The sequence below is a fragment of the Daphnia pulex genome, chromosome 8 (assembly GCF_021134715.1).
Source record: "Daphnia pulex isolate KAP4 chromosome 8, ASM2113471v1".
Lineage (NCBI taxonomy): Eukaryota > Metazoa > Arthropoda > Branchiopoda > Diplostraca > Daphniidae > Daphnia > Daphnia pulex.
The window spans coordinates 12,983,091-13,004,950 of NC_060024.1; the positions used below are offsets into that span (position 1 = coordinate 12,983,091).

Below are 21,860 nucleotides of genomic sequence, written 5' to 3' on the forward strand. Positions count from 1 at the left end.
CTGGATGTAACTTATGTAGCACAACACCAGCGATTCAACACCAAGGAACTTTTCTGTTCCTTTTCCACATATAAACGGTTAACTGCATAGACACAAATAACAATTTAAACTGGATGTAACTTTTGTGCACAACACCAGCAGTCCGGCACCAAGGAACAGCAACAGCATAACTCGATGCAAAAAATCTTTCACCAGTATAGGCTGCAACAACATGCCATATTGGACAGCAACATCACTGCTACGTAAACATAAAACTATGACCAAAATGAAATTAATGTTTGATCAATGGAAATTTTGTGTAAAATTAAAAAAAATCACTTCAAATGGAGTTCACCCAAATATTCTTTGGCAACACTATCTGATAACTAAAGTTTAAACAAAAATTTACATGAAACTAGATTACTCATTTGAGATTTCAATACAAATTCATTTGAAATTTGTAGTGCTCTGCAGCGAAACAAAAACATTCTTCTACAGTATCTGCCTATCTTGTTAACCAATTCCCCTTAAACAATCCATAACTCAATTAATTTACATATGATCAAAGGAAAGAGCTGTTGACATGATGAAATCCCCAAATGTTAAAATTAAACAATGTAAGCAATTATAGTAGCCCAAGCATGATACTTCCCAAGTTAGAACTTATAATTTTTATCAAATTACCATTTCATGGAGTCTTCTTGCAGTTCTACTAGATGTCCAACATTTCAGCAACCACAATGCAGCATGATCCAGCGTCAACTCAGATATGACTGATCCCAGAAGACTTGAAGCATGGGACTCTCCCACACTCCAGGACAACATCAGCACCGAAGACTGCATGCAACAGCTCAATTTAATCACACCTTTCACTGGATGACTGCAACAAATCCATGCACACATTAGACTGCAACAAAGAAGCGCAGACTTCACCTGGCTATTGAAAAACAAAAACAAGTTACTAACAAGGAACAGAATCTCATGTGACATAACAAATCGACAGAAGTATGAAGTTAAACTATACAATCTCTCAGAATTACCTTGATAAATCTTACAAAGGAATTTGTAGTTGTCAAGTTTTCCAACTTGAAAATAACAAATGTAATCCACATTTCAATAATGGTCTTAACTCATAATTGCAACAGAGAAGCAAAGGGGTCTACTCTCTAGTCATTAACTAAATCTGTAGCGATCAACTATCAGTTCACATTTGGCCAAGTGAAATTATATGCCAGATTGCCTGAAATTCAGACAGAGACGTCAAAGATTAATTAAATTTAAGAAATCCAAACTAGCATTACCAATTACATTTAATGGCTAAAACTGTAGATCGACACCAATCAACTTGGAAGACACGTTCAAGTCAGCGTCTCGGAAACAAATGGCAAATATTTCTTCCTCACGAAGACACTCGCGCCACCTGGCGGATGGGAGGACAATCCGCCGTTATGGCGACCGTAGAACTCCACCGACAATAGAACCCCAATATTTTAAATTTTAAAAAATTTCTTTGTATGCGACAGTAGAACTGCAAAGACATAAGATGATAAGAACTCCTTTTTTAAATATTATTAAAAATACCCGACAATATCCAGTGCCCGACAGTAGAACTCCACTACGCGACAATAGAACTCCAATAAATTCTTTAATTATTTTCATGTTCGACAGTAGAACTCTATTGAATTTTACAATTTATGCACGGCAGAATTTCTTGTGACTTTAATTTATAGTTTAATTACTTGATTAAGCATTTGCCCAGGTATGAATTGATTTACTTTGGGGGACAAATCAGAATACACCCATGTGAACGATTTAGATAAGGAGTCAACGCAGTCAAGTCAGTTTGGTTCGGACCGTCCCTGCTTGTTTCATTAGGGGTGTAGTATTTTTGTAAATTGTAATCTTTTCAGTTTTGAACACAAAAGTTTTCTTGGGGTACAGGACTGCCTTTGTTCAAACACGGGATATTTTCTGGGTCAAAGTACGTACTGCCAGCGTTTGTCACACATGTTTGTCTTGCGCTCGATTGTTGCCAGTTCAGGCGGCAGTCTGTGATGTGTATTTGTTGAATCAAATTCAAGTTTATCGAAGTCGAATCCAAAAAAAATTAACAAGTAATTAATATCAAAATTTGGTCACACAAAAAACAGAAAGGAATGAAATTCCTTAGGTCCATTATAGATCAAAATGAGCACCACTTTTAAAATTAAATGCTGATGCGTAATCAGGCCTCAAATTGACGTGGTCTACGTGCCTGTCCCTCCCCGTCCACGAATCAATGCCATTTCGTTCACCTCAGAAGTCAGCTTTTGTCACGCCACCGACAAATACCGACACAAACATTACATCATTAGCGGAACTACAATAAGCGTCATTCATATGACCAGCATTATGATTAGTTAAAAAAACCGTTTCTATAAGCCACCGATTTAGCAGATTAAAACAGAAGAACGAAAGTTTAAAAGTTTCTAAACTTTGGACTGGTAATTCCTGACACATCGTCCACTAAAATAAAAATTAATATTTTAAACAATGCCTCTGTTGTCACTGGATCAATTCAAATATTCAATACAGTACATGCTGTAAGGTATGCTGCATCTTTCCTGCTTCTTGTATAAAAGCAGGGGATGCCAAACGTATTGTCACACTTTGACTATTAGATTCATTGGAGACGATTGTTTTCCTAAAGTAAATCCTTCGAAATGAATTGTCGAATCAACTTACTACTTGCATTAAGTGTGCAATTCGTGTGTCTCGTTTCTGTTCTGGAAGCCTATTCAAATGGAGATTTGACTGCCGCCTGCTCCACCATGGCTCCCGTGCACGACGGGACTGCTCCTAGTACCGATCCTTGCCCTTATGAAACGGTCCCATCACAGGTAAATTATACCACATCAATCATTTATTATAAATAATAACAACAATCTTTGCTATGCATTTCCAGACGACGATCGTTCAAGGAGGAAGTCTCACCATCACATTACGAAATATCACAACAACTTCCTTCAAAGGTGAACTGTATATGGAAACAAAATTTCATTACTCTAATTGCACTAACTTTCAGTGGTATGATTAAGGTTACATGACAATGGCCTTCGATGCCTCCAAATCGGACGAAGCTGGACCAGTCGGAACGTTTGATATGCCAACTGACGGCCAGATATTGAGCTGCCCCGATGGTGTAAATGTATGTCTGAATTTCACTGCATGCGTTCCTGTATTTAATTTCTAAAGCAAATAATTTGGGTTACACAGAATACTATTTCTCACCAAGACAACAACAGTATCAAGAAGTTCGTGCAGGCCATCTGGACGGCACCGGTTGATTTTGTCGGCTCTGTCGTCTTCAAGTAAAATTAACTTTAAATTATTCACAGTTAAAGAGAGAGGGGGAGTCAAATGCATGTTATTTAAACAAATTTAATTGTAATTTTAGGACGACATTTGTGCGAGGAGAAGCTATATACTGGGTGAAGGAACCATCAACGGAAAATGTCGCAGTAACGACTTTTTAGTTTAGTTGTTAACACTTTGACTGAGTTTTGACAATTTTGTAGTTGGCATATTGCACATGCTTTAGTGTAATCAAACTTAACGAAAGCTTACTAGGGAATAATACATTACAAAGTGCTATTCGAAACGTTCTAAGTGCTTTTTTAAAACAACGGCTACTGTTAATTGTGAATTGCATTGCATTGGGATTTGATGGTGATTGGCAACAAGTACCTGCTGTTTCGTATTCAAGGTACACATTGTGAAGATTCGAATCGAAGAAGGGGCTATATTCGCTGTGCAGGCTTCAACAAAGGATTCTTAACTGAACTACAAGTAACTCTGAGGATTGCGATTAAATTTTCGGGACATTACGTAGCACAGCATCTACTACATGTTTTATCTTTTATTCTTTTTGCCCTAGATGGAACACAGACTAACGTCGGAAGAGTTCCCATTTTGAGCATGGAGCACTTTCTTTAGTTGTTGCAAATGCTGCAAATAACAGTTGGCAGTTTGACAGTTAATTTATAATTGTAAACCAAAGGGCACATCCCAAGAGCTCAATTAGATATAGGTAGGTAGTTAGGATAATGAAATGTAAGTGAATGAAGCCTAACCTGTTTCATGACTCATCGGTGGCATTTGTCGGTTCCTAATCAAGAGCAACTTGCATAAATTGAGATCTGTAAAACACGGAAGGATACCGATCGCAGAAGCTCAGCGCCGAAGAATAAGTCCCACGTTAGGACCTCATACCTCTTGCCTGCGAAAGTTTTCTTATTTACGATCGCTAAAAAGAAAGACGTAACAAGTTATAATAACAAGCACCTTTTTAGGTAATTAAGCAAGAATATTAGCTGAAGATAACGATAACTACCTGAAAGTAATATCATTAGGAAGAAACATACAATAAATAATACATTACATTTACAAGACTCTCTCTAGCGGTAAGCTAAATGGTCCTCGACTTGTTTGTCTGAAGGTCACCTAAGTTATTTTTGGAAGAAAAACTTAGTTAGTAGCTGTAGTTCACCTGTCTATTATTTGGATGACACTCCAATTCAAAGTTCACATGTCCACACAAAGTTCCATTACAATGCAATACAGAAATCCTGTCAAAGAAAAATCTATTCCAGCATCATAATAAAGCCAGTTTGCTTTTTCGATTGATACATTCTGGTAAGGCTAAGTCCTTCGAGGAGTTGGCCCAGTTAAAAAATAAAAAAAAAATACATTCTGGTAAAAAAAACTTAATTACATTAGGTCACTTCAAATTTTGCAAAATGTGATGCTTAATAAATCATGCGTCAATGCAATTGAGGTGAACAGTTAACGGATTTTTGGGGTGACATTTTCAACTCAGTTTCCATTACAAAGTATTACTGATCTGAATCCCATCCGACAGGTTCGCCAAGTTCCTTGTTCTTGGCTATCAGCCACACCTCCAGGGGCTTAAAATATTCACGGAAAGCGCTGGCGTCCATGCGATCTTGTCCCGTGACGGCTCGCATCGCTTCTGGCCAAGGTCGGGAAGCTCCCATAGCCAACATCGTTCTTGTATTTTTGAGCAGAAGAGGTAATATTGAGAATCAGTTAGAAGGGAAGAGAAAAATGTACCCTAATTTGGCTCCTGCTTCTTTGTTCCTGTAGAAGTCGCACTCGTGAAGTGGTTGGGATGGATTGTGCGGATCATATTGTCCGGCTGTCATGCACAGGGATTTGTAAAACTGGAACTGGATAACGAAGCTCACAAAATACCTGCACTCAAGGATTTAAAACAAAACTAATTACTAGAACCCTAGTCTTCTTAATAGAAAATTGCTGAAATTAACACAATACCTAATGTACTCGACGTTGGCTGCAATATGATACTTTGCTCCGGGATCGAAATCATTTTCGGATCTTGTTACTGGCGATCTGATGCCTTGGTACTTCTCACTTTATTAAAGAGGAGATTTAAAAGCAATTACAAAAAAAAAATAAAAAAATAAACTAACCGAAGCTTCCACCAATGACCATTGTAATCGGTCGATTTAACGGACCCGTCAAACACATCCCAGCGCCACTTGTCCATGATGTACGCAAATGGGAAAAAGGCGATTTTTTCCAAAGCTGTCGACAATAGGTAATTGATGGTCGCTTCGTGATCTTGGGGTGTTGATTTGTCTAATAATCCGATTTCCTTAAGACTGAAAGAAACGAAGGTTAATCATTTATTCGTCTTGGGACAATGGGATCAAACCTTACTGTTTGGTGGTCTGGACAGAGAGGGCTAGAGAATCGCCTACAGCTTCGTGAAAACCTGTCAAATAATAAGTTGTATTTTAAAAATTCAAAAATCTATGAAAATGAGAAAATTTACCAGAATTGGCTCCGTCCCTGTAGACTAGCGGAAGATTTTTGTACTGTAAAAAGTACTGGATGTGTCCCATTTCGTGATGGACGACAATAAAGTCTTCCATGGTGACCTTGGTGCATTGCTTGATCCTGAAATCCTTGCCGTTGCAAAAGTCCCAAGCAGAAGCGTGACACACCATTTCCTTACCCACCAGTTTCTCGATGATGGATCCGCTCCAAAATTCGGGCGGAGTCGGCAGCAAACCCATCGAGGTGAAGAATTCTTCCGACATTTCAAACATTTTCTTTGGGGTGTAACCCTAAGTGAAAAACAACGTTTTGTAGCTTTGCTTTCTCTTGAATATTCAACGAGGACCCTTACTTGCTTCAACATCTCAGGAGTGACATCGATGGAAGTTTTCCCTGGATATGGCGTAACCAAGTCGTCGATATTCCCCCAGGATTGGGCCCACATATTGCCCAGAAGATGTGCGGGTATGGGTTGATTTTTGGGGACCTTGTCTTCTCCGTAATGAGCTCGGAGTTTGGCCCGGACGTAGGCGTGAAGTTGAAGGTAAAACGGTCTGATGGTCTGCCACAGTCCCTCGATATCTTCCTTGAATGTGTCCGACTCGTAATTCCGTAGCCAATAAGCTCCCGTGTCGCTGAAATCTGTAAGCAAAAAGTATAAAGCATTGGCGACAATAACAAATAACATTTGAACATATGTACTATTCATTCGAGCGGCTTCGTTGCTGAGTTCGACGAATTTTTCGTAATGATCCCGCATTTTACCGCCACTCTGTTCGTGCCACTGCTGCCAAACATGTTTCAACTCGTCAAAGTTACGACTTTTGCTCATTTTCTCCGTAATTTCTAAAAAATGGCAAAGGGGGAAGTTTTTAATCGCTGTGCTCTACTTACTTAACCTATGTCTAGATACCAGGATCGAGATTCATTCCGCAATCGCCCGGATTAGTGAAGGAACAGATTTTGGCCGTGCTGTAAATCTTCTCCATGGCGTCAATTGTTTTGCGGTACTAGTGAAACCAAAACGATGACCTCCAATCAATAAATAAAATTTGTTTTGAAGAGCCAATTTTACCTGCGTTAGTTTACCCTCTGGGAGGGCAGAAGGGCCCAAAACGGATAAGAGTTTAAATTTGCGTTTCAAATCGGGGTCAGTGAACGGTTTCCAATTGAAACTGGTGATATTCTTCCAAGCTTCTTTCTCAAAACGAGCGGCAACTAAACTTTGCTCCAACTGCGGCATCAATAGAAAAGTATTACGTAAAGTCGGGATTCATTAGCGAAATGAAGAAATACTTTGAGTCGTTCGTTCTCGTCGGTGATGTCCGAAGCGAATCTCCACTCCGCAACGTTAGTATTGTAACACATTTCGGAAGATTTTACATTGTGGGCTGACAGGAACTCCCTAGCAAGGGCTTCGTCTTCCACGATTGACCTTTTCGACCGTAGCACCGCATACTCACCAGTCCTAGAACAAAAATACCGTCCAACTTAAACTACTCGTTATTAAATCAAAATCGACTTACAGTTGGTCTGTCTTGAGATCACGGGCATAATTAAAACTGGCACAGCAGCAAATGACGACGAACGCAGTGAAACGCATTCTGGCGACTGACCACCAGTAAACTAAGAACGAAATGGAACAAACTGTCGACTTAAGTAATGGCGAATATTGTTAACGGTACTACTACCAGTTCAAACGTGAATCAGCACAGTAACAGACAGGTTTCCAAATGAGAAGAAAATGGTTTTGGGATGCTACGGAGCGGGTCATCGCCGTGATATTGGGAAAAACTATTGATAATTAGTAGCCCTCGGGCGATTTCAAAAACGCCCCTGTCACGATAATGTTCCTAGATAGCCTGCTTGGGGATGGTTCATTTCAAGTTCAGCAGTTCAGCAACCTCACAAATAGATCTCCTTGCCATAAACACTCAGGGAACGAGAATGAACTGGTGAACACACGGGAAGGAGGAAATGTACCGTCAACATCACAAAATCTTGTTGCTATACGCCAAACTGACTATTAATTCAAAGTAAAACAGACGCCCGGTTTTGAAGGTGGTAACACACCAGCAGTTGTTTGAATAGCACACATAAAAATATAATTTAACAAAAGATAATAGGAAAGAAAAGGTTGCGTGACGCGATCTTACCTAAAGAAGGGGTATAACCATTCACCTGCGGGCACGTTACTACAAAAAATAATGCTCTTCTGTCTTTATTTTAAAAGAATAAACTTGCTGTTTTGATATACGTTACGTTACAAGCAGTCTTTAAACGAAGACCTCGCCATCTGGTCCGCTCGGTAGATATTGTTGGTGCATCGGCAGGGAAACGTCCGATCGGAATTAAATGAAATTGTTATCCTCCATTGACTTAGGCATAATTGAAATAGCCTTAAGAGATAATTAATACCGAAATCAATTTAATTTTTGTGTGGGGAATTCGGGATTACCTTGTAAGAAATTAGAAAATTGAGTTCAAATTACCGTTAATTCTGAATTTTCCGGTTTTTCTTGTGTTTCCAATTTTTCCGGTTTACCCTTCCAAACCTGCAATATAAACAAACGGCACTTTTTTAAGCTATTGAACGAATCGAAGAAGGGGCTATATGTGCTTCGCTAGCTTCAACATAGATTTCTTAAGTTAACGTACAGTAACTCTGATTTTCGTAACTCTGACGATTCAGATGAAATTGTCGGGTGTTTGATCTTTTTTTCTCTTTGCCCTTGTTGGAACACAGACCTACGTAGAAAGAGTTCCCTTTTTGAGGAAAGTACTTTCTTTGGTTGTTGACAGCCAGTTTAACACCCAATTTGAAATAGTAAACAAAAGAGCACACCCCAAGATCTCAATAGATACAGATAGATAGTTAGGAGCTATTAAATCAAATAAGAAGCAAAGTGAAACGGAACGTGAGTTTGTGAAACACAAATGTGAGTGAATGAGTCTTCACCTGTTACTTGACTAATCGTTGGTATTGTCTTCCACATCAAGAACAACTTGCGTTTCTAAAGATCTGTAAAAGACAGTACCAATCGCAGATGCTCCGCTTGCCGAAAAATAAATGTCTAAGACTTCATTCCTCTAGAGCTCGCCAAGGATTTATAATTTTTATGACAGCTAAAAGACGTACCAAGTTAGCAAGAGTATTTACTAAGGATATGTTAACTACTTAAATACAAAATGGGGAAGGACCACCTTGCTCTCCGGCTTTCAACAGCTGGTGGTACTCCGACACGAGCTATTTTCATAGCTGCAACCAGTTCCTATGAATCTCTTTCAGGATTATAGCGTTCGACAATGTCCAAATTCATTTTGGCAGAAGCTCCTCCAAGGCCTTAAAGATAGCCGTCCATGACTGCTAAACCAGCCCCTGTTTGAAGTAAATTGGCACGCGAATGGCCGAATGCCAAGTGCTCGTAACAGGATCGTAAGCGTTTACATAGCCACTATGACCCAACGCGTCGGAACTATTTTCTCGTCCACCAACGGCATACAACATTCCACCTATTTAAAAATGACAGTTGATATTTTCGGCGAATTTAAATTGTTTGTTTTTTCTTACGTAGAGAACCTCCTCTCATGCCCGAAAGAGATTTAGGTAAAGGTGGGAGTGTTAGCCACTTGTTTTCGCTGACTGAGAAGGAAATGGGGCCATCCGACCGCAATTATCGGTTATAGAGGCGGAACGAATTCCATAATCATGACATAAAAGAATAATTAGAAAGTTATAAGTGTACATGAATTCTCGCAATCCTTACTTGTTTTTCACAACTGGATTCTTCTTCAGGTGGGGGTATTACACTGCATTTCCAAGGCTTGCTGTTTTGGAACTCGGTGACAGTATAACATTGCCTTGGCATAGACATGTAGAAGCACATTTTCTGACGTCAACCATTCCTTTTTCAGCATACGCTGACTGACTGACAAGCTAATGCAGACTGTGAAACACTCCAGGCCTCTTCTTTTAGCACAGAGATTGAAAATCCAAGACAGGCGAAATAATCGGTGAAATAATCCATCCATCCACACTTCTTCTACCGGCGTAATCTGGGCATCCTGGGCTTTTCAATATTACTCCTTTGTTCCAACCACGTGTTGGGACGACACCCCATAAATAACACAAGGTACTACGATTGGGAAATAGACATTTAAAATTTCGCACGAACGCACTAGTTTGGCAAATGCCCATTACAATCAAACTATGAATAAAATTGCTTTAACATTTGTACAGCGCTGTGCTATGCAACCTCAACCATGAAGTCTCAACGACGAGGAAGGTGCTGGATGGATGGCTGCTCTCTTTCTCTCAACTCATCTCACGATCTCAGCTGATCTCAGTGTCAGCGATCCTAGCAGTGCAGACGAACTTCCGTGAAAAGTGGTAGTAAGCAGCGTTGCAAATTTTAGAAAGGTTGACGGCGCCTGAAAGTAAAAGAAACCGAAGGAGAAAGAAAACAAAGAATGTTACAAATTTTATCATATATTGACAGCCTGATGCTTGAATCACTAATCAACCCGGATGTCTGATTTTAATAAGAGAAAAAGAAAATGTGCAGGGATGTAGCAGCAAGCTAAGTTTTTGTGAAGAATTTGTTTTGTCATGCTTACTTGCTTAGTTTTCTGCTAATGGATATATCGTTATCGTCTAATAATAGAGAAGAGAACGTTACAAAGTCCCATTCTATTTGCAGCTCTCATGCTAATAATATAGCTGTGAATTAATGGCGCGTTATCTACTTGCCTCCTAAAGTCAATATGGTAATCTACGTCCCAATCACTCAAACAACGTATTCTTTTGGTGCAAATAATTAATGCGTTACACCTCTAACCATATTTTGTTTTGAAATTTTTTTCTTACACGAAAATATGCTGGTAGCTGGTAGTTCTAGTTGCTATAGCAAAAGCGGGAGCAAAAGCGACTGTCTCGAACATTGCAATGCAAAGCTCCAGCATCAGGTAGAATCCAAACGAATTATTGGGCATTTATCACACAAGGACGACTATGAAAAATATAATTCAATGCGCATGGGATGTTGCCATGGGAGAAAAATGTTTTACGAAAAAAGAAACGTTAGATTACAATATAGTAAATTTATACTGATAATAACCACCCCAACAAAACTAAAGTAAAAAAAATATGACTATGTTAATTGATTTTAATACAGAGTTTAATACAACAAGTTGCAACCAGATAGTGATGGATCGATGATCTGGTTTGATAACTAAACGATTAATACGTGTTTGGTAATTAACCCATAAAAATATCGCATCTTTTCACATGAAAGAAATATGAGAGTGTTCAGCTTTAAAAATGGAATTTATTTTCTCTCAAGGGCACTTTCAAACTTTGACACCGACAACTAAATAACTGTACGTATTTAGGCGACAGTAATCAGGGCCGATTCAGTAGCGACCCAGAAAGTGGCAACGTCTTGCACAAAGGAGGTCCTGCAAATAAAAGCAAATATACTGTGTTACACCAAGAACAATAACGCGAATGGATTAGAAAAATCTTATTATACTTGATCAAAACGGTTCCGACGAATCCGGCAGGTGCGGTCCAGTCCATAGTCACGGTAGTCTTGTCAAGATTGTCGATGTGAGTTGCAGCGTTCTGTTTGAAACGCGCATTATCAGTCACCGCAAATGTTTTCAAAACCATCAATCGAATTTGAGTCATTTTGATTATGGTTTACAAAAAGAATTCTCGGTTCTTACCATGGGTGTGGCTCCAGTTCGGCAATCGAGGGTTTGGCCGGAGCTAACGGCTGAGAAGGCGCCGATGGGTCCTGCTGCTTGGTTGGCGTTGTCGAAGGCAATAACAAGGAAACCTTTGAATGGACCTGAGCCGGTCAGCGTCAAAGTAATGGTAGAGCCTTGAGCAATTGAAGTCTGTCCGCCAACAGGGAAATTATAGAAAGACAAGACATTTTCTTTAGCTTGGAAGTATAACAATGGAAGTCAGCATAATAGGATTATAATTATATCAAATCAATTGCAACAGAATGACGAATGGCGTCATAAATGAAAATACGAACCGATGAAGGTGTAGTGCCAAAGGGAGAGGCGCTGGTCTGGGCTTCGACACCGTGTTGCGGTGTCATGTCTGCGCAGGCAACAAGAGGAGCGCCGGTGGGTGTTCCTTGAACGAGGTTACCGTTCAGGGCCAGGAAAAGACTCAGCGACAAGCAAACGTACTTGAACATGTTTGAAGCAGATAGTTTCGATGGAGAACAATCAAGTTGAAAGGCTGGAAGAGGGAGTAGAGGATAGACAGCTGGAATGGTCTTTTATAGAGGCTAATGACGCGCAGGCTAAGATTTAGTACACGGTCTATCTCTGATTAAGGCGTCAACTTACGTCTGTTTGAATTTCCCATGTGACGGATCAAATAAATACTCTGTGTGTGTCACACTTTGAACCACATGAAAATAGGTTCCCTATGTCATTGAGGCCAGCATTGAGGCCAGCAGAACGCTTTATCGGCCAGTTCGTGCCTGGACATTACTGTTGGAAATGGAACTCTTGTTGGCGGTGTCGACCGTTCAACTTCCAAGATTGAGATAAGAGATGACACCTTTGTTGTTGCTAGTTCGTCCTTATATTTCACACTGCCGTATAATACAGCATTTTGGTATTTCAATAGTTGGTTTAGGGTTGAGTAGGGTAGGGAACAATAGATTGAATGGGAAGAGAGGGTAAAATCGGGGCCCTCTGTTGAGGTCCCTACAAATTACACAGAATTAACAGTAGCAATAATGTCGATCACTGTTGGGATGCAATAAATTCCCAACACACTCCCCAGTAGAGCCCGTTCAATTGGCTCGACATCCTGATCGACTTGATATCCGTTGGATTAGAGATCTGAGAATGCGGTTGAAGAAGGATGGCCGGATGGCCTGGATTACGAGGAGCTGTTTCGTTGACTGGCTACGGATTCAGTTAATTGTCCATTCCATTTGATTCCGATTGAGAGTTGGCTGACTCTTTGGAAGTTTGCCACCAGGATCCCATACCGATTGGTGTGTGTTGGAATCTTCTTCAATGTCCTTTAACACAAGAATATTTTTTAGAAGATGTGAAACGATTTTGTTTGGTACCTGGGTTAACGAATAAGAGAACAGCAACTGGTTGATGAGATGTTCTTCTATACTTGGTAACCTTGAGATGCGTTTAGGAGCTGGTTTTACTGGCTCCAAGCGCTTCCGTTTCATTGAGTTTTGTTGATTGGCCAATTCCGGAAGAATTGCTGCTTGACTGCACGGCGATCTGAACTTCGGAATGATTTCTTGGTTGCTTTCTACGTTTGTTGAATTGACAAATGCAGCGGCTTCTTGAGGATTTTCTTTCGAAGCTTCCTGGATTTCTGGCGACGATGATAAATTTCCAGAAGAAGAGAAGTTGGTTTGTTTAAGTTGACTCGGAAAAGAGTTAAGTGTTTCCAGCGATGCAGCTGGCCTTCCCGAGGGGAAAAAAAGAAAGGTAGGAATATCCTTTTCTTTGGAGCCGGCTGGCGGAATCCTAATAATTGAATCTTTAGTTTTTAGACAATTGAATGTGTCAGGAACTTCTGCTTGATAAGTAGGAGTTTCTTGATGACTAAGAGAGTGAGGAGCTTCTGCCGGATTGGCTGGAGCTTTTTGAAGATTGAGAGTACCAGGAGCTTCTGCCGGAGTAGCTGGAGCTTCTAGAATAATGAGAGGACGAGGAGCTTCTGCCGGAGTAGCTGGAGCTTCTTGAATAATGAGTGTGCAAGCAGTTTTTTCGTTGCTAGAGGAGCTCAAGAGATTTTTGGACTCCACTGCATCTACACCATCTAAGTTTGCAAATTTGAGGTTAGTTGCTTTCAGCTCGTCTTCAAACCTTTTTTCGTCTTTGTTTCCACTGGATTTGACCGGAATATCTGAGATTGATAGCCCTTTTTTTGGTCGTTGTTGGAGACTGGCTGTTCCAGGCTCCTTTTCCATCGGGACTTCTTTTGACTGGGCTGATTTGACGTTTTGGTCGCTGTAGCAACTTTTCGCGTTCGATGATGGGATTTTTTCTGCTCCTTCCAGATTTGCTGAGTTTTCTAACTTTGAAACAAAGGAATTATTTTCTTTTATTTCGTTCCTTTCAAACCTTTTTTTGTCGGGATATCCGTCTGGCCCATCCGGAGAATCCGAGAGTGAGTCTCCTTTTTTCGGTGGGTGAGGGAGACTGGCCGTTCCAGTCTCTTTTTCTTCCGTCTGGATATTTTCTTTTGACTGGTATGAAGGGGTGTTTTGAAAACTACAGCTTGTTGTCGTAAGCGACGACACTTCTAGTGGAGTTGGGTTTGGCACTAATACTGCTGCAAATTGAGATGTTGAGAGGGTTTTGAGAATTGACTCTATTACTGGATTTGTTTGAGAAGCTGGCTCCTGAGAAGCTGTTGGTGATAAGTTGACATCTCCTGGAGCGACGGGCACTGAAAAGGCTGTTGAGATGGCTGCGATCACCTGACTGATTATGTCCCGATTGAGTTGTGCTTGGGTTGCTGCCTGGTTTGCTGCCTGGGTTGCTGCCTGATGTTGGAGAATTTGGAGCATTCTTTCTCTGTCCTTCTCCCATTCTTCGTCATCTGCTTCCTTTTCGAGTTTGTCTAACCATTCTCTTCGTTTTTTCTTTAAGATGTGAATTTTGGCGACAATAACATCGTCCATTGTTTGGTACATGGTGTCGATGTCTGCATTGATCTCTTCTTGGTCTTCGCCTTCTTTGTACATTTCAGCCTGGACCCTTTTTGAGAATATCTCATAAGTTTTGTAGAATCCATCTAGCTTTTTTTCTAATTTTTCGACTTCGATAAACGCTTCCAACGTCATTTCTGTTGATTTGTACGTTTCGACGAGGTTAATGATACGGGTGATATGCTTTTTAATTAAAGTTCTTGCGTAATTTGGAGCCATTGTGAGTTGGAGGTGGCTCCTAAGGAGCTGCTGAGAGTACGAAAAGAAGATAATTAGTTTAAATTAATGTTTTGATTAAGTTGATTAGCCTTTTTGTTTGTTGTTCTGCTCGGTCTTCGGAGATTCGTGGTGCCGAATTAAATTCTGCTGTCTTTTCCACTTTCTTTGAATTCCTTTATGTGAAGATATCTGCAAAAACTGAATGATTTTGGAGCTAGGGTAATTTTCTAGCTCCTTACAATCCCACAAACGGCATAATAACAATTTTTAGGAAAGAGAATTTAAAGAGTTTTTGCCGCAAGACGGCGGTTTCTAATTCCCAATTTTGTGCTCAGAGGGCGCTTTGTGCCTTCTCAGAAAAAGAGAAAGATTTCCCTTTAAGCAAACAAAAAATGCAAGAGCGTAAGAGCGCGAGATTTGTTTCGAAATGGCGGAAGGCCTTTGTAAATAGAGAGAGAGAAAAAAAATTCAAGTTTTAATCACCCTAAGGCGCACACGAGGCGAACGCGTTGAAAGGGTAGAGAATTTTCCCGCGTTTTTTCCAGTTTAAAGGGGAAACCGGCCTAGCCCCCCAAAAAAGAGAATATTTTTCTGTCGTATTTAGAGAGATCGTTGTGCCTTCTGAGACAGAGAGAGATTTACCCAAATGATTGAATAACAAACAATGCAAATTAATTCAAAAAATGAGAGAGATTTGTTTTCGGGAAATGGTCTAAGGCCATAGCAAAGAGAGCGATAATTTATTTAAGTCTTTTCACCCTGGGGCTCACACGAGGCGAACTCATTGAAGGGTTAGAGAAGTTCCCGCGTTTTCCCAATCTAAGAGGTAGGGAAGCAAGCCCCCCCAAAAAAAAATTCTTGAAAGGAAAGAGATTCCCGCGTTATCCCATTTTTAAAGAACGGGCAGTGAACCCAATCAGCTGAGATTCGTTTTTACAATGCCGGGAGGCGTATCAAGAGATAGAGAGGGAATTTAACCTAAGGCTCACACGAGGTGAACACGTTAAAGAGGTAGGGAAGTTCCCAAGTTTGCCCAATCTTAGATATTGGAAAGCAATATCCCCCCAAAAAAAAAAATTTGTTGAAAGGGAAGAGAGAATAATCAACTTAGGCGATGATAATTTACGTGACAAAAAAAGAAATCCCCCTTCAAAAATGATTTAGGAATCCTATTTTAATTTTAAGAAACTTTGAGGAAATATTTTAGCTTTAATTCAAGAGAGAGAAGAAAAATAATTTACTGTTTAGAGGGATCTATTTGCTTACTAGACCCCTGAGAACAAGTTAAACTCAGAGAGAGAGAAAAAGATTCTAATAAATGACTGACCTGCCATAATTAAACACAATTTTCTTTGATAAATGGCGGCAATGATTAAGCAAAAGGAGATAACGAGAGAAAGATTTGAGTGTGATAGAGCGAAACTAACTTAACACTGGTTGGAGAAAACTCCGGTTCGAAGGACCATGTTGGAAATGGAACTCTTGTTGGCGGTGTCGACCGTTCAACTTCCAAGATTGAGATAAGAGATGACACCTTTGTTGTTGCTAGTTCGTCCTTATATTTCACACTGCCGTATAATACAGCATTTTGGTATTTCAATAGTTGGTTTAGGGTTGAGTAGGGTAGGGAACAATAGATTGAATGGGAAGAGAGGGTAAAATCGGGGCCCTCTGTTGAGGTCCCTACAAATTACACAGAATTAACAGTAGCAATAATGTCGATCACTGTTGGGATGCAATAAATTCCCAACAATTACATTGTGTGCACAAACAACAAGACAGCTTGAATGTTGATCCAAGCTGTATAAGATTATTTACCATCAAATTTTAAAGATAACAAACGTATCTACAAGCGGATTCAGAACCCCGGATTTTGGGTACAATTGTAATTTTATGATATGAATGAAACAAAATACAATACTGCTGTTTGAAGCTAACGATGTTATTCTATTATAGAATCTCTTAGTACTTTTTTGTCTGCCTCCTGAGAGGATTGAACTCTCGACCTTTGGTTATCTTGATTTATCTTGATTTAATTTTAATACGAGACCAACGCTCTACCACTGAGCTAAGAAGGCGTCGATGTGACGTAAGTAAGTGTTAATAAAAATCAGAAACTAATATACGAATTGAAAATTAAACAATAGATTACTGTTCATTTATAAAATTATAGAAAGCTGTATTTTTTTTCCTGCATAAAACCAACAGATATCAATTAAACGAAGGTGACGGGGGCCGACGGAGTAGCTACCCAAAAGATACCACCATTTTGAGCATAGGTTGTCCTGTGTAAAAATCAATAAGGACAAAGGTTATTTTTACTCCGATAAGCTAAACGAAATATCAAGTGAGAATCCATTAATATACTTGAATAAAACAGTTCCGACGAATTGCGCAGGCGCGGTCCAGTCCACAGTTACGGAAGTCTTGTTGTTGCCATTGCTATGAGTGGCAGCGTTCTGTCGACAATATATGAGCATTAAAGAAAAATTTCTAATGACCCTTTTTAAATACTTCTGTACCTTTGGAGACCCTCCTGGGCAGTCAATAATTTGTCCATTGCTGATTGACGAAAAGGATCCAATGGGTCCTTCTGTATGATTGGCGTTGTTAAAGCCCATGATAAGAAAACCTTTAAAAGATAAATAATTTCAATGTGCGCGTGTTAAAAAGTAAAATGTCTCTCGCATTTCAGATAAAACTTTCACCTTTGAATGCGATGCCTGGACTGACCGAAGCCAACGTCAATGTAATTGTGGAATCATTACCAGCTGAAGTCTATTCATTAGAAAGCAAAATCAAAACATTTAATCAAGAATTTTAAAATGAAATTCAAAGTGAAAAATACCAACCACTGAGGGTTTCGTCACGAAGGGGGAAGCACTGGTCTGAGCATCGACGTGATGGTCGGGCACCATATCAGCACAGGCCTGCACAGGTGAGCCACTCGAAGATCCGTGGACGGCGATTTTGTTTCCGTTCAGATTCAAGAAAAGAACCAAAGTCGTCAGACAGATGCGCTTGAAAATCTTCTGGGAATCCGACATTTCGGTGAGTGTATAGATTCGATTGAGCACCGACTTGTCGAAGCGACAACAGCAGAGGATGGAGGAGAACTCGTTGTTTTGCCAAGCCAACGCTCGGGGTTTTTATAGTTCAACGCGGAAGAATTATTCCAGCGCGCGACCCACTTTCCAGCAGCCAATCCATATTCATGCACAGTGAGAAAGCGAAATCGGTCTCGCCTAGTCATCCACTCCCAGCACCGACAAGCAATTGGCCCGAGGTGATGGCGCAATCCAAGTGAAATTGAAATTCTAAACAACGCTTTCACGCTTCCGCATTGTCATTTTTCATGGAAGTCGAATTTGATGAGTGTTCTTGAAACTGCATTATGAGATGCCGGTATACATGTGTTATTGGGGGGCTATTAAATTTATTGTTGTTGTTAATGGCAATATAGCTTAAGGGCGAAATGAGTTGCCTCCGCGCGATACAATCAATCTGCAACTGATAGGTGCTATGTAGATGGCCATGGTTTTGTAATGGATGGATATAATACAATTCGGAGACCTTGGTGGTGGTCCTGAGTCATTGAGTGCGACAGCATTTACATACCGGAAGTAATTTACTTCTTCCGGTGTCTTGTTCAACCTCGCAGTCTAAGGATTTATTATGCAAAAAAAAACAATTTCTATTTTTAGGATTCGTTATATTTGGTTGGCCATGACTTAAATTTGAATTCAAAATATTTCTTGATAAAAGAAAAACATAACTAAAATTAAATTAAATTGTTTGATGGAGAAGGAATAAACATCACGATCAGCTAAATAGATTAAATAACAAAACTCCGCCAAAGGATCCAGCTGGCGGTTCAATCCACAGTCGATTGGCGTCTTGCTATATCTCATGTGGGTTGCGGTGTTGATAATGGTTAGCTTTCTCCGTGTTAGATAATAATTGAGTGCGTATAGACAGCATTGCGACATCTATACGTGCATTTACCAACACGTTGAAACACTCAGATTTATCAAAATCTGAGTTGAACTGATCGTTTTTTCAACTCGAAAGATATATAAAGTCGAAATGAATCCGATTTTGTGTTGAAGTCATTCGGACCGTGCCAAGATTTTTGATTTGATTTGATTCGTTCAGTACTCTCGCCCAGTAAGCCTGAACTAGTGTCTACTGTCTAGTATATAGTTTTATCAATTATAACCCGATTAATTAGGCTATCACCAGTTATTTTTAAGTCTCACTGTGGCCTAATGTTCATTTTAAAGACTATTTATCTTACCGACAGCTGTTGTTGTAAACCAGAGGCGCCCAGACACTCACTTTCCCGCAGGTCTTGTTTATTTTTGATCACGTTATTGCCGTCTTTGATTAGGTGGTACACGTCTTCAAGGTCTCGATTAGACTTGACGTACAAAGCCAATCGTTATCGACCCCAAGTGGAAAACACCGGTCCTGTTTGAACTAGTAATCAAATGGAAGACACTGCTAGTCGCCTGTCAAGACAGACACATCAGACATGTTGGCCTGTATCAACAAGCTTGGCGCCGGTGCTCATTTCCACATCAGACTTGACAAGTCCCGGCCCGGTTGGTTATTTTATCTTCAGTCTATCCGACCCGGTGCTGCCGCGGTATACAAATACATGGGCCATATAGAGACGAAAACAAGAGAGCAATTGCGAAACTATTTGGGTAAAAATATACCCCATAAACTTCTTAGGTAATATTAGAGGGGAATAAGAACGTGTACATGTATTGAAGACGTCTACATTCAGGAAAATCAACGTGTGTATAAGGGGATTGAAGCACAGGAGAAATGCCAATGCTATTAACTTTAGACTAGGAAAGGCGTCGATGCCAAGGCGATGGCAAAAAGGGTCATCATCCAACTTCCACTCAAGTGTCCGGCCGAGGCTGGCGTCGTAGGCACCGTCTAGAAATTCAATCGGGAAAAACGTGATGTGTTATTCGATTTCATTTCAAGTGAATGAACTGATTGTTCAAACAAATTTTGCGGGGAACACCAATCTTTTTATTTATTTTTATTGGTGATGTACTTACGACGGTGGTCGGAGTCGGTGTAGTAGTCGTGGCCGGTGTAGTAGTGGTGGTCGGTGTAGTAGTAGTGGTCGGTGTAGTAGTCGTGATCGGTGTAGTAGTAGTGGTCGGTGTAGTAGTCGTTGTTGTCTCTTGCTCTGTTGTTGTCTCTGACGCCTTTCTAACGTGAACGATGTCTGACGGCACTTTAGCCCATATCGTGGCAATATTCATACTGAAGGAACCCCTGTAATGTGTATAATGAGTGCCAGTGATGGTATAAACTATCGTTGGTAATTCCGTTGATTTTAAAGTTGCTGAGATGTTATATTTGTTACCTGAAAATGACAGATCCCTCCCAATCCTCGGGAGGTGTCCACACTACCTCGACGGTTGGCTTATAATTAGGGTTGACGTGTGTGACGGCACTCTATAGACGCATAACCAAGTGCGCACGCATACAAGATTATAGACAGCTGAAATAGCAATTTAGAATTATTTCTAATGTTCGACCTTTGTCAAATCGAAGCAATCCAGGAATTGTCCTTTGGCAGGATTGACTTCCGTAAAATAACCGATCGGTCCGGCAGTCTTGTTGTCGGCATCGAACGCCATCAAGAGGAAACCTGTTATCAGAGAACCGCGTTGATGAAGTTAAAAGGACACGATTCAAACTCCGCTTCATATTCAAATCAGCTAAATACCTGTAAAATGTCCAGGTATTTGAGGGCCGCGTTTAACTTCAGTGTCTAGAAAGCCTGGCTTGGCTGCCAGAGTAACAGTGAGGCTTTCGTCATTCGTTATCTCCATCTGCGTTATGATCAAATCAATTTATTTTGACGTCTAATTAACAGGTTGACAAAGCTTCGATTTAATTATTAATCTAATAGATATAAAAATTAGTTTGCCTGATCAAAAGTGATGCCGAAGGGACAAGTCTCCACTGGCTGGGCCGGGAAAACGGCGTGAATGGCTCCCATGTCTTGGCAAGAGGACAGCGGAGCGCCGTGCGAGTCTGCGTCCACTCCGCCCATGGCCCATGTCGCCATGATAGCAACGACAGCAACGACGAAAACGGCTCGATTTTTCAATTGATTCCGTTCCATATTTCAAAGAGTGTAATAATTGTGGCTGGACGAAGATCAGACAGTTCTCAAGCTGGGCCCCCGACTGATGGAGTCTTCTCACACAATGTTAAGTCATATAGTTGATTGTCATCTGCTGATTATTATCCGACATGTACGATCAGATCGATATTTTCCCGTACCAATCGCTATAAAGCTTGTGCTTGTTATTTGCTTTTCCAAAAGCGTCGACTGGCAAATGGCGTTCGTCCCTTTTCATTTTCAATTTATCACCCAGCAAGGAATAAAGATGATGGGAAAAGGGGGCGACTCCCGGCGACTCCCAAATGTACATAGAAAGAAAACAACAACAAGTGTCGTCTCTATTATATCTCTATTATTATCGTTATGGGTAGACGGGGAATGAAGACCAAATCCAAATTCAAACAAAATGTTGTTAGCTTTTTAAATTTTATCTCACAATACAGTACGTAAATCCAACTTGATCAGACGTCTGCACGAAATGAAAAGACGTCTCAACTTTTATCTTATGAAAATACATTAATAATAACACCTTGTGACGCATTAGCGAGGCAAAATAAGAGACTGTTGCCGGGATGTCTGTGGCCCATTCAAATCGCTGCATCAATTATTATAAAGCGGCACATAGTCAAATATCTACATAAGGTCTAAGTAGTCTACATCACTTATCTCCATTTTAGTCAAGACTCAGACTGTTTATACTTATAGCCAGTGGTAGTCTTTTAAAATTGACTATTTAAGGATGCAGTCTGGCTGTCCTAAGAGACTTGACTGATTGCTTGTTTACACCAACTGGTTTCAGATAAAAATGCCCCGTCTGTTTGGTTTCCACGTGCACAGCATCAAACGAGCATCATGCAAGATAAACGGATTGGACGACTGATTTGGTCGCGTCCATATTTCTTCACCGCAAAATTCAA

The 21,860-nt window shown here is 40.3% G+C and overlaps 5 protein-coding genes, 1 long non-coding RNA gene and 1 other non-coding gene across 14 annotated transcripts; 1 reads left to right on the forward strand and 6 right to left on the reverse strand.

Annotated features, from left to right (window-relative positions):
- Window positions 1–1,503, reverse strand: LOC124200889. The gene is made up of 4 exons (XR_006877404.1): window positions 1,281–1,503; window positions 1,020–1,219; window positions 664–916; window positions 1–254 (listed from the first exon to the last, which is right to left on the reverse strand). It is a non-coding gene; the product is annotated as an uncharacterized LOC124200889 (long non-coding RNA).
- Window positions 1,504–2,622: 1,119 nt separating this feature from the next.
- Window positions 2,623–3,619, forward strand: LOC124200879 (putative ferric-chelate reductase 1). Its single transcript, XM_046597237.1, has 5 exons — window positions 2,623–2,858; window positions 2,924–2,990; window positions 3,057–3,166; window positions 3,235–3,329; window positions 3,416–3,619. The coding sequence occupies exons 1-5, from the start codon at window positions 2,682–2,684 to the stop codon at window positions 3,492–3,494; spliced, it is 528 nt and encodes a 175-aa protein (XP_046453193.1). The 5' UTR covers window positions 2,623–2,681; the 3' UTR covers window positions 3,495–3,619.
- An 878-nt stretch (window positions 3,620–4,497) lies between these two features.
- Window positions 4,498–10,196, reverse strand: LOC124200861 (angiotensin-converting enzyme-like). 6 transcript variants are annotated; one of them, XM_046597210.1, is made up of 18 exons: window positions 9,609–10,196; window positions 9,413–9,484; window positions 9,046–9,354; window positions 8,334–8,396; window positions 8,109–8,240; window positions 7,998–8,036; window positions 7,368–7,467; window positions 7,138–7,309; window positions 6,917–7,075; window positions 6,755–6,851; window positions 6,544–6,687; window positions 6,194–6,483; window positions 5,837–6,131; window positions 5,722–5,776; window positions 5,472–5,663; window positions 5,314–5,412; window positions 5,092–5,232; window positions 4,498–5,028 (listed from the first exon to the last, which is right to left on the reverse strand). In XM_046597210.1, the coding sequence occupies exons 7-18, from the start codon at window positions 7,442–7,444 to the stop codon at window positions 4,854–4,856; spliced, it is 1,896 nt and encodes a 631-aa protein (XP_046453166.1). In that variant the 5' UTR covers window positions 7,445–7,467; window positions 7,998–8,036; window positions 8,109–8,240; window positions 8,334–8,396; window positions 9,046–9,354; window positions 9,413–9,484; window positions 9,609–10,196; the 3' UTR covers window positions 4,498–4,853. The 6 variants fall into 6 exon arrangements, with proteins under 6 accessions (XP_046453166.1, XP_046453165.1, XP_046453164.1 ...); XM_046597209.1 differs by having other exon boundaries at window positions 8,104–8,240; XM_046597208.1 differs by having other exon boundaries at window positions 7,533–8,036; window positions 8,104–8,240.
- A 952-nt stretch (window positions 10,197–11,148) lies between these two features.
- Window positions 11,149–12,147, reverse strand: LOC124200883 (putative defense protein 3). Its single transcript, XM_046597240.1, has 4 exons — window positions 11,889–12,147; window positions 11,569–11,742; window positions 11,373–11,464; window positions 11,149–11,298 (listed from the first exon to the last, which is right to left on the reverse strand). Exons 1-4 carry the CDS (start codon window positions 12,054–12,056, stop codon window positions 11,229–11,231), a joined length of 504 nt encoding a protein of 167 aa, XP_046453196.1. The 5' UTR covers window positions 12,057–12,147; the 3' UTR covers window positions 11,149–11,228.
- Window positions 12,148–16,758: 4,611 nt separating this feature from the next.
- On the reverse strand, window positions 16,759–16,858 carry Trnat-cgu. The gene is made up of 2 exons: window positions 16,823–16,858; window positions 16,759–16,794 (listed from the first exon to the last, which is right to left on the reverse strand). It is a non-coding gene; the product is annotated as a tRNA-Thr (tRNA).
- A 76-nt stretch (window positions 16,859–16,934) lies between these two features.
- Window positions 16,935–17,938, reverse strand: LOC124200878 (putative defense protein 3). The gene is made up of 5 exons (XM_046597236.1): window positions 17,633–17,938; window positions 17,489–17,558; window positions 17,303–17,412; window positions 17,148–17,239; window positions 16,935–17,065 (listed from the first exon to the last, which is right to left on the reverse strand). Exons 1-5 carry the CDS (start codon window positions 17,825–17,827, stop codon window positions 16,996–16,998), a joined length of 537 nt encoding a protein of 178 aa, XP_046453192.1. The 5' UTR covers window positions 17,828–17,938; the 3' UTR covers window positions 16,935–16,995.
- Window positions 17,939–19,523: 1,585 nt separating this feature from the next.
- LOC124200873 (putative defense protein 3) lies at window positions 19,524–21,194 on the reverse strand. Of its 3 annotated transcripts, none has more exons than XM_046597230.1 (7): window positions 20,743–21,026; window positions 20,539–20,644; window positions 20,348–20,460; window positions 20,173–20,264; window positions 19,956–20,081; window positions 19,859–19,901; window positions 19,524–19,730 (listed from the first exon to the last, which is right to left on the reverse strand). In XM_046597230.1, the coding sequence occupies exons 1-7, from the start codon at window positions 20,938–20,940 to the stop codon at window positions 19,632–19,634; spliced, it is 777 nt and encodes a 258-aa protein (XP_046453186.1). In that variant the 5' UTR covers window positions 20,941–21,026; the 3' UTR covers window positions 19,524–19,631. The 3 variants fall into 3 exon arrangements, with proteins under 3 accessions (XP_046453186.1, XP_046453185.1, XP_046453184.1); XM_046597229.1 differs by having other exon boundaries at window positions 19,859–19,875; window positions 19,930–20,081; window positions 20,743–21,025; XM_046597228.1 differs by having other exon boundaries at window positions 19,859–20,081; window positions 20,743–21,194.
- Between the last annotated feature and the right edge of the window lie 666 nt (window positions 21,195–21,860).

Bases quoted from the DNA above. Each gene is read 5' to 3' on its own strand.
- LOC124200879 (XM_046597237.1), top strand. From the start codon at position 2,682: ATGAATTGTCGAATCAACTTACTACTTGCATTAAGTGTGCAATTCGTG. The intron at 2,859-2,923 runs GTAAATTATACC...ATGCATTTCCAG, and splicing joins ATGAAACGGTCCCATCACAG to ACGACGATCGTTCAAGGAGG. The intron at 3,167-3,234 runs GTATGTCTGAAT...TGGGTTACACAG, and splicing joins GCTGCCCCGATGGTGTAAAT to AATACTATTTCTCACCAAGA.
- LOC124200861 (XM_046597207.1), bottom strand. From the start codon at position 7,444: ATGCGTTTCACTGCGTTCGTCGTCATTTGCTGCTGTGCCAGTTTTAAT. The intron at 7,076-7,137 runs GTATTTCTTCAT...TTGATGCCGCAG, and splicing joins ACGAGAACGAACGACTCAAA to TTGGAGCAAAGTTTAGTTGC. The intron at 5,029-5,091 runs GTACATTTTTCT...CAAAAATACAAG, and splicing joins GAAGCAGGAGCCAAATTAGG to AACGATGTTGGCTATGGGAG.
- LOC124200883 (XM_046597240.1), bottom strand. From the start codon at position 12,056: ATGTTCAAGTACGTTTGCTTGTCGCTGAGTCTTTTCCTGGCCCTGAAC. The intron at 11,743-11,888 runs GTTCGTATTTTC...GTTGGCGGACAG, and splicing joins TTGGCACTACACCTTCATCG to ACTTCAATTGCTCAAGGCTC. The intron at 11,465-11,568 runs GTAAGAACCGAG...CGTTTCAAACAG, and splicing joins GAACTGGAGCCACACCCATG to AACGCTGCAACTCACATCGA.
- LOC124200878 (XM_046597236.1), bottom strand. From the start codon at position 17,827: ATGTCGGATTCCCAGAAGATTTTCAAGCGCATCTGTCTGACGACTTTG. The intron at 17,559-17,632 runs GTTGGTATTTTT...TCTAATGAATAG, and splicing joins TCGTGACGAAACCCTCAGTG to ACTTCAGCTGGTAATGATTC. The intron at 17,413-17,488 runs GTGAAAGTTTTA...TATCTTTTAAAG, and splicing joins TCCAGGCATCGCATTCAAAG to GTTTTCTTATCATGGGCTTT.
- LOC124200873 (XM_046597228.1), bottom strand. From the start codon at position 20,940: ATGGAACGGAATCAATTGAAAAATCGAGCCGTTTTCGTCGTTGCTGTC. The intron at 20,265-20,347 runs GTCGAACATTAG...ATGCGTCTATAG, and splicing joins ATTGCTTCGATTTGACAAAG to AGTGCCGTCACACACGTCAA. The intron at 20,082-20,172 runs GTAACAAATATA...TACACATTACAG, and splicing joins GAGGGATCTGTCATTTTCAG to GGGTTCCTTCAGTATGAATA.